Below are 10,586 nucleotides of genomic sequence, written 5' to 3' on the forward strand. Positions count from 1 at the left end.
TGCTCTTCCTTCTATTTCCTGCCACCCTCCTTGTTCCGCATACCATCTTTGTACACCTTGTCACTGTCACTTCCTTGAAGGACCCCCCATTCCTCTTCCACACCTACTTCTACTCTATTCTTCACCACCTCCTATACTTCTGACAGCTTCTCCCTGTATCCCTACTCTTTTCCCTTCACATTTAAACATTTTACTTTAAGCATCTTCCATCCTTTTCCTCTTTTCCCACTTATCCTCCACTCTCAACTTATCTTCCTTAAAAAATCTGATAATCCCCCACTCTCTCCCCTAAGAACATAGACATCCAGAACTCTTCCTACTCTTTTACTGGATACCGCTACATAGTCCACTAATGCCTTATCAAACACCCTTCCATCCACCACCCTCTCCCATGTGTACTTATGCTTGATTTCCTTCCTAAACACTGTGTTAGCTATCATCAACTCTCTAAACTCATCTCCACCATTAACTCTCCACTATGATTCTTACCTGGCACTCCACACATCCCAATAACTCCATCTATTGATTCATCCCCTACTCTAGCACTGAGATCTCCCAATACCGCTAAAATAACTTTCCTCCCAAAACTCTCTATGTACTCATTAATATCTGTTCAAAAAAACCTCCCTTTCCTCTACACTTTTCTCACTACCAGGCCCATATGCGCTTACAAAGACCCACATCTCCCTTCCCATTTTTACCTTTATTCACATTAACCTTGAAAAAAAAAAATCCATTCCTTCACTCGCTTACTTATCTCCTCACTTACTAGGATAGCCACCCCTTCCTCTTCCTCTCCTCACTCCCGACACCCTCCCCACTACACTCACAAACTCAAAATCACCCCTCCCTTTCAATTTAGTTTCACTTAATGTCAACACGTCAATATTCCTTCTCACAAGAATTCTGCCTATCTCTTCCCTTTTACTCTCATCTGTACCACACCCATGCACATTAAAAGACCCAAATCTTTGTGTTCTGGTTGGAAAACACCTCTCTGACCCTCTTAAGCCTTGACTTTTCACAGGAATGTACCGTACCATAGGGCTACAGAAAGTAGGATGCCTAGTCCCACACTCCGTCCCGTTTTAGCCGCCTTTATGACCCGAGTAGGAAGACTCGGTGGCAGTATTCTTTCTTCCCCCCACCAGGAAAACATGGGACTATGTATAACAAGGATTTGAGTACAGTATCAGAATAGGCTAACTTTAAACTTACCTTGGAACCAACCGTCATTTGTATTCTGTATATTTTCAATCTGGAACAGAAAAAATAGATTTGTTTTTAAAGTCCACTGGTTAAGGAATAAAATAAGTCAAGTATGGTGTATGCATAGTATTAAGACAAAGGAAAAAATGGGCACGTATTATTAGTTTTATATACTCTCACTATATCATTAGAATGAACCAGAAATGTGAACCAGAAAAAATCTTTGAATTGTGAAAAAAGTACAATAAATTCTAAGATTGTGTTATACATATTACCATTTTAAAGAGTATAAGAGCTTGCAGGAGAGAGAACAACAGCAGTTCTATTGAAATTTAAATGCCACAGTAATGTCTAATTTTTTCTAATTTCTCATTACAAGTTAAAATCTCATCGTGAGTTATAATGCAGCCCAATCTAATAGGAATTTGGATGTAATGGACTCTAGATTGTCAGACATATTTTTCATTACAATGGACCTTCTCCATTGTACAATGAAACTTGTCCTAATGCTTAAATTCAAGACTGCAGATATCTTTCACTGAAAACAAACCTTGTATGTTGTAATGTCGGCCCTCCATTAGCAGGGGTAACCGGTTCTATAAGACAGCTACGATTAGGGAAACCCCGGTAATGAAGCTTAAAAAACAATAGAGAAAATTCCAGTACATGTCCAGATTCTAAATTTGGTCCAATCTTTTCCCCCTACATCACTCATTTTATAATTCTGTGCCTGCATGCTAAATTATAAGTAAAATAATAAAAAAAAATTAAAAAGAAAATTAGATATCACATAAAGTGACACTTTGTCACACTATCATCATTCCATGTGCATCCAGTCCTTTGCCCAAAATTCACTTGTAAATTTCGACTTTTACATACCACCTTAAACTCAGTCTTCAGTCACTCCTCGGAATCAGCCATAAGTGCAATGTTATCCTCATCTATAAATAACAACTGGCTAACTTTTCATATATTTTCATTCTCTCTTATCAGTTACAAACTTGTGCCTAGCGCTCCTGCATATTTTCCCCTTACCACCCCCAATCAACATCACACAACACTGATGTAATCTCACATTCATCTCAAATTGTTCAGTTTCTTCATTACTGGCCCTCACACATGCCTTCCAACTTATGAACAAACTTCTGATCACCTCCAACTGATTTCCCACTATTTCACATATTTGTGACATGTCCCAGAAAGCTTCTCTGTCAACGTTGCCAAATGCCTGGCCACGCTTAAATGTCTGATCTCTTTATAACAACAATAGTTAATAGATAAATAGATAAATGAATAAATAAACAAATAAATAAACCCTTTCAGTATTATTATTATTACTATTATTATTATTATTATTTATCTATTTCTATTTATTTATTTATATATTTTATCTTTATTTATTCATTTATTTCTTATTTATTTATTTATTCATTTATATTTACTTATTTATTTATTCATTTATTTATTTATCTATTCATTTATTCATCTATTTGTTTATTTATTTATTTATTTATTTATTTATTTATTTGTTTATTGATTTATTGCAAAAGCTGAAAAACATTACTGGGAGAGAGGGAGAAAAGGAAATTCTAAAGTTGGTCCACGAGTGTCTATTTGGAAGAGGAGACACGGAATACTTACTTTATCATGACAAAAGTTTATTTTGTCAGAAACAGATTGCGGTACGGGATCGGAGCTACACTCCAACAAAGGCCTAAAGTCATCTGTTGAAGAAAACCATGACACTGGGTGATAAGGACATCCTTCTGGCGACTCCCAACGACGGGGGTTCCCAGTGCAGATCGATTTAAAGAAGTGATTGAAGTAATCGTGTCCATACGCATGTCCTTTCCCATGATCCTTATGTCCCTTGCCATTCTGATTAGGATGACCATCGGCTGCAAATTTGATAAATCAGTTTACAAACTACAATTTTTACTATACAGAATATTACTACAAACACTCATACATATTTACATATTGTTATGAGAGACATAAAAATGTTAATCAAGATATGTTTACATAACTACTAGTTTCAATGGGTGACAATTATTGATACAGGAAATTAATCATGGTACACATATATCCATAGAAAACGATTTCTTAAGGCGTGACCTTGCTACAGATACATATATTAGAAACATGTACATGGAATAAACTATCATAGTTTACATATGGATAGAGTGAGGTATATGTATATACATACATTGAAGGATTAAGGTAGAAAATGACAAATCGAGCACTGCAAACAGTAAACTATCGAAATAACTACCACAAATGAGGACGGAGCCTTGTTATAGCTTTTTCAAGTAGCCTACATGTGGACTAGCTAGGACAACCCACCCGCTCGCGCGGTGGGATCGGTAGTTGTAGGAGGGGAAGAGATGTCTGCATGCATCAATGTGAAAAAGGATAGTTGTGTATAAAAGAGGGCTATTGCCGCCGGGCGCCTTTAGGGGTATTTATTTCATTGTGTCGTGGCTTTGGAGGGGGTGGGTAGGAGACTTGGGGTTGGAGGCTGGGATCAATATGTGTAACCGTGAGGTTACGTAGGAATATTTACTCCTCTTTTTCTTATCCAACAAAGAAAACGAGTAGGAGACTTAGTCTTAGGGAAAGATAGAGCAATTGGAAATGATTATAGTGGTAGGTAAATTGAAATTAGAAGATGTAGAATAGCTTGGAGTAGTCAGCATCTCCCGGGTCCCAGAGGCATCCATGCTCTTCTGCCAACTGGCACAGCATTATGTATAAGGCAATTTCGACGTGAGAAGGAAGCCGGCTAAATTTTTGAGTTTCGTGGATGCTCAAAATTTCCTGAAACCCGCCACGACCTGTCCCGACCGTCACGCCACCCTCCCGTCCTGCGGATACCTCTCCCGAAGCGCGGCAACTTAGACGAAGGCCTCGCTGCGACCTCTAAGTCTGCCTAAGCCTCCATAGTGTGAGTGTTTCTAAAGAAACAAGGGAATTTGATCAGAAACAATACCTTGCACTCGAACTCCGTCCAGGCGAAGTAATATTTTTTTTTTTTTTTTTTTTGGTGAAGAATCTTAGTTAATGGTGCTGACAACTCACCAGGAGATCCATGCGAGTGGCTCGGGATCGCTAACAAAGCCACCAACGCCATCAGAAAAACAGTCACTCGATCCATCTTGGGGATTCTGGATGGAGAAAGAATAGTTATCATAAGAGATTGCACAGGTATAAACATTACTCAGCATATGCAATTTTTGCTTCTCTGTCAAGAGAATAAAAGCAAAGGTTGACCATATCAAGAGGTTATGATAGATTTGAATAGATATCAGAAAAATAATCACTCAAACCATCCTTGATCATGGGTGGAGAAAGAATAGTTACTATAAGGAGATGATGTACATATGTACAAATATAACTCCCCCTACTAACCAGAGTCATGGGTCACTCTTTTATGAAGACCAATCTAAGGTAAAAATCACGTTTGAACCTATTTCCTCCTGTATATCACTTTCCTTCTCTCTTATTACTGCCATGACTTCACCTCTTCGGCGCGATATTGCCTCCAAAGACAGAGGAGATGATTGTCGCTACGCAAATACTAAATGCTCGCTTGCAAAATTAGAATTCTCACCCTGTCCCTTCTGTAGGAGGCTAGTAGAAAGAGGGGTAGAGGACGGTTGTTACATTTTATGGGTTAGGTGTTTACAAATAATATGGCCAGCAAGCGAGTGAGTTGCAAATGTTCGCTCTCCACTTTGTGTCTATAAACAATAGCCGGGGGCCCGCATGAATTGCTGACTTAGTATTATTTGTAACCTAAGTGAGATATGCAGATATTCGAGATTGTTTGAGTAAACAATATTGCCATATAGACTTTTAACAACGAATCTGAGGACCTTAAATATAAAGTTAAAGGTCATTGGACTAAACAAATCGCTACCTCACTGCAAAGCTCACGTAGGATCTTGCATACGTGCTCTCGGGGGATCCCGTGAGTGTACCTCAGAGAGCGCGCTGTATAAGAATGAACTCAAGAAAGATACAGAAAAAAAGTCTATATTTCATTCTCCTGGACCGTAGATTATAATTAAATGGAGCTTGACAAAGCTGGACAATTGGAGGCAACATGGCCTACCGACTAAAATATGTGAGTGGCTATATCCATAAATGAGGAAGCAGTGGGAAGCAAAGACAGTAATAACTATAGTAAAAACAAGAGGGAGAAAGTGACGAAAGGGACAAAGAGAGTGGTGAAGTAGTGGCAAAGTAGGGAGGGCTACAGTGGTGATTTCTCAGCCTGTCCCTTCCTTCCAACGCATAATGATATCTGTGCTAGACAGTTCATGTCCCTTACCACTTGTTATCCCTATTCATAAAATTATCTAATCTACAACCAATTGTTTCAGCGCTCACTAACTTGAGCGCTGAAACGCCACACACCCCTCCACCATTCCTGCATCTGCTCCATCATCTGATAAAACGCTGTGAAAGTCTTCCGGCTCATTGTACACAACAAGGTGGGAGGGTAGAGAAGGTATGTGTATGTTCATACGTGCATCACTCCGCGATAGCACCTACTTGTAGATCCCTAAACTACACTTAGGGACCTTGGAAAGCAAGGTCATCTGGCTCGATCCCGCAGATAAGAACTGTATCAGTCTGAGCAGCGCTAGGTAAAGTCGAGGTTTGGTAGGTAGTGTTGCGGCTCTGAATTTTTTCAGCTTCCCCTCGCTGTCTGTGTGCAAAAATGAGCCACTGTCCAATGTGCTACCCAACATACTGGCGTGACCCTTCACTGACATGCTTTTATTACTTATCTTATGAGGAATTTCTGTGATTTCTCCACTGTTTTTATTGATGTCGAAGTACAGATATTTGCATTTCGAAGCTTTGGTCTCCATCCACCACTGCTGATCCCAAGCATGAGACCCATTAGGTATGTTCTGCATTATGCGTAAAACTCCCTCCAGCGCTTTGTGTCTGATAATGTGATTAGTGTCGCCCACATACAAAAGGGTAAGGCTCTGATTGCGCGGGTAATCCAGCTCTGGGAGATTACAAAGGATTACAAAGGCGGAGCATGCCGACAGGAGACCTTTTGATCCATATCTAGGTCGGATGCCAAAAGAAAAAAAAGAAAAAAAAAATCATATTGATAATAAATAAAAACCATAATAATGTAAATAACAAATAAAATACATAGATAAATGCATAGGTATAGTTGAATAACAAATAAACAGGTAAATAGTAAATGATAATAAATTGACATATAACTAATATTAAATGAAAATCAGACAGACAAATTATAACAAAACAAAAACAAATAATATAAGATAAATTATAATCATTACAGCATCTTACTTAGGTATTTATCTAAATGATTCTTAAAGCTTCGAACTGAACTACATTGCACTACCTGTGCAGGAAGTTTATTCCATTCATTAACTACACGGTTGGGAAAGTTGTTTCTACCTACTTCCAAATTGAATCTATTTCCGGACAGATTGAGACCATTGTTTCTTGTCTGATTCTCATTCAATGTGAAAATTTGGTCACTTTTGATGTTGTCAATTCCCTTTAAAATCTTAAAGACCTGTATCAAGTCACCTCTGAGTCTACGCTTTTTTAGGGAAAACAGATTCATGTGCTTAAGTCGATTTTCGTATGATTTATTTTTGATATTTGGAATCAGTTTTGTGGCTCGCCGTTGTACTTTTTCCAATCTGTCAATGTCTTTAATGAGATTCGGTGACCATACGGAAACAACATATTCCAAATGTGGACGAACTAACGATTTATATAGCTTGTTAATGAGTGATGGACTTTTGAAATCAAAAGATCGCGCAATCAATCCCAGAATCTTATTTGCTTTCTCAGAGGCTGAAATACACGGCTTGGATGATTTGAGGTCGTTACTGATAATTACGCCGAGATCTTTTTCACTATCCACTTTTGTTAACGAATTTCCAAATAACTTGTAATCGTACTTACTGTTATTTTTACCTATGTGCATTACCTTGCATTTACTTGTGTTAAATTTCATTAGCCACTTTTCAGACCATTGCTGTAATTGATCTAAATCTTCTTGAATATCTAATTGGTTTGAGTGATCATTTGCCACTCCGCACAGTTTTGTATCATCAGGAAATTTGGAAACAGTAGATTTTAGTCCATGGTCTATATCATTTATATATACTATGAATAGAAGTGGCCCAAGAACGGAACCCTGAGGAACTCCACTTGCAACACTTTTCCATCCAGAAGTTTTTCCATTTAAAACAACTCTCTGTTTTCGACCGTTCAACCAATTACTAGTCCAACCTAATAGGCTACCACTTATTCCATGCAAAGCTAATTTAGTAAGTAGTCTTTCGTGTGGGACGGTATCAAAAGCTTTTGCAAAGTCTAGATATATTAAATCTATATTGTTTCTTTTGTCATAATTCGAGATAACTGTGTTGTAGAATTCGAGTAAGTTAGTCACGCAAGAACGTTTCCGTCTGAAACCATGCTGGCTATCATTTATCAAACGGTTACCTTCTAAATGATATTCGATAGCATCTCTGATGATAGTTTCCATTATTTTTCCTACGATTGAAGTCAAACTTATAGGCCTATGGTTATTTGGTTTCTTTTTGTCACCTTTTTTGAATATGGGAGTAACGTTAGCTAGCTTCCATTCTCTTGGGACATCTCCGGATATGATGGATTTCTTGAAAATAATTTCTAATGGAACAACAATCTCATTTTTCATTTCCTTTAAGATTCTTGGATGCCAACCGTCAGGCCCTGGTGTTTTATTAACTTTGAGTTTGTCTATACACCTTTTAATTTTTTCTTTTGTTATATTTACCGTAGTGAGTAAGTTTACCCCAGACTTTTCACAGGTTTCAGTTTGGAATTCACTTTGAGGTGTTTCGTTTACGAATACCGAGCTAAAATAATTGTTTAAGATATTACACATTCCTTCATTTGAATATTCAAGTTGACCGTCAGCAGATAATAGTGGACCAATGTGATTCCTAACAACCTTTTTATCTCTAATGTAACTATAGAATTCTTTGGGATTCTCAAATCCAGCGATGTTCATTTCGTATTGTCGTTTTCTTTTTCTTATTGTCTTTTTTAAATCTCTCTGTATTGATACATAACTTTCATAGTCATTTGATGCACCCGAGCACTTATATTTCTTATAAGCCTGTCTCTTTTTAGCAATACTTTTTTCAATTTCTTTGTCGAGCCACTTTGGGCGAGCCTGATTTGGGGGACGTTTGTCCTTAAAAGGAATGTAAGTTTGAATCATCTTAGTGAGCGTATTTTGAAATATTTCCCACATCTGATCTACAGGCCTTTCGTTTAATTTTGTCTCCCAGTCTGTAAGCTGATGCTCCTGACGTAGTTCTATGAACTGAGCTTTACTGAAATCGGGTATTTTAGAAGCACAAGTATCTATTCTAAAATTGTTTAGGAGTTTGAATCTGACTAAGTTGTGATCGCTATTTGCAACAGATTCACCGACTTCTACATCAGTTACCATGCTTTCGCGGCTAGTTATCAATAGATCGAGTAAGTTTCCATATCTTGTGGGCTCTTTTACATGCTGAATTAAGTAATTGTCACCAAGAAAATCAATCAAGCGACTACCTATATGGCCATGTTCAAGGGTCATCCAATCAATGTCAGTAAAATTGAAATCACCCATTATCAATAAATCCCGGTTGCAGAAACTAGACAGTTCTTGAAATAACAGTTTGTCGTCTGCTAATGAGGACAAAGACAGCCTTCCGGTGCTTCATCCTTAGGTACAACAGATCGGGACAGACACCCTCGCCACTTTAGTTTTATTGTTCAGTCGCCCAGCAAGTTGCAGAGCAACCATGTGAACGAAGAGTCAAGTGGTATAATTTGTGCTTAAACCCACGCCAGGGTTGAATCCCTTCTCCGCAGCCTTACAAACAATAATGGCAGTGTGTGTCTGGGTTCCCTGAGAAAATCATATGATTACCTTGTACGTTGCTGCAGCGGTGATACGGCAAGTTGAACTAAAGCAGAGCTGGTGTATTTGCTTGAACTTGCAAAACCGCGTCCAATCTCTTCCACGTCTCTCGTTGCATAACCAGTGCTGGAACCAGTAGGTCTTCATATAGGTAAGCTGATGGCACAGGCAATAACGTCATCAGATAGTCCAGCACCCTGCCAAAACGAAACTACGTCATAATCATATTCTGTCATCAATTGAGTCCCACCCAGGAACTGCATTGTGCATTCACACTGCCTATTACATTAGTAGTTCATCACGACAAAGAGTCTATTGTACTCTGAAGGAATTTCATTGTTCAATAATGCCATAAATCATTTATGTATTCATTTATTTTTTCATTTACCTATCTATTTATTTATTCATCTATCTTTATGTTTTCTATTTTACATTAATCTATTGTTCGTTATTAAATAATTCATTTGTTCATTCATTTGTTCATTCAGATGTAGCGATTTAAAAGACAAAAAGAATAAAGCTTGGATAAAATGGAAGGAAGACAAAAGACTTGAACAATAGAAAATATACTGTATACTAGTTGTACAAATGAATATGTACAAGTGTGCAGAGAAGAAACTATGGACCGGTCTCTCTTACAAGTACGATAGCTAAACTTTGTGAAAGAATGGACAAAATTAGATGGGTAAAGCATTTGAAAAAAAAAGTACTAAATCCAAGGCAATTTGGATTTAGATAAGGACGATCATGAGTTACAAACTTAATGCGTTTCTATTCAAGGCTAATAGATGTAATGCAAGAAAGAGATGGATGGGCTGATTGTGCATTTCTAGACCTGAAAAAAGCTTTTGATAAGGTGCCACATAAGAAATTGCTAAAGAAATTAGAAACTGCAGGAGGAATACAAGGCAAACTGCTGAAGTGGATGGATGACTTCTTGCATGAAAGAAAAATGAGTGGTGATAAGAGACAAACATTCTAAATGGGATGAAGTGATTAGTGGAGTTCCACAAGAAACAGTTCTGGCCCAATAATGTTTGCTATATATATTAATGATATGGATAAAGGAATTGAAAGTTATATGAGCTTCTTTGCGGACGAAGCAAAATTGTTGAAAAAAGTGAACACTGTAGAAGATTGTTAGTCGCTACAGAGTGATCTCAATAAAGTATGGGGATGGAGTAGGAAGTGGGAGATGGAATTCAATATTAAGAAGTATAGTATAATGGAATTTGGAAGAAGCAAAAAAAAAGAATAGTGGGATCATATAAATTGGGAGAGGAAGAAATAAAAAAGTAGAAAACGAGAAGGACCTGGGAGTCATTGTTATGAATAATATGTCCTCTGAGAAACATATAAATCAAATTTTTGGAGAAACATAATTTAATAAGAACAATCAAAG

The 10,586-nt window shown here is 37.6% G+C and overlaps 1 protein-coding gene across 1 annotated transcript in view; it reads right to left on the minus strand.

Annotated features, from left to right (window-relative positions):
* LOC143035767 (uncharacterized) overlaps positions 1-9,316 on the minus strand; it is a 38,533-nt gene extending 29,217 nt beyond the window's left edge. Inside the window, exons 1-4 of the mRNA XM_076202701.1 lie at positions 9,194-9,316; positions 4,288-4,373; positions 2,851-3,107; positions 1,219-1,258 (exon numbers count right to left, since the gene is read on the minus strand). Coding sequence (XP_076058816.1) covers positions 1,219-1,258; positions 2,851-3,107; positions 4,288-4,363 — 373 coding nt within the window. The 5' untranslated portion in view covers positions 4,364-4,373; positions 9,194-9,316. The remainder of the gene's footprint in view (positions 1-1,218; positions 1,259-2,850; positions 3,108-4,287; positions 4,374-9,193) is intronic.
* Positions 9,317-10,586: the final 1,270 nt, after the last annotated feature.

This window comes from Oratosquilla oratoria, chromosome 19 (genome assembly GCF_046742065.1).
Source record: "Oratosquilla oratoria isolate Oo_2021 chromosome 19, ASM4674206v1, whole genome shotgun sequence".
Classification (NCBI taxonomy): domain Eukaryota; kingdom Metazoa; phylum Arthropoda; class Malacostraca; order Stomatopoda; family Squillidae; genus Oratosquilla; species Oratosquilla oratoria.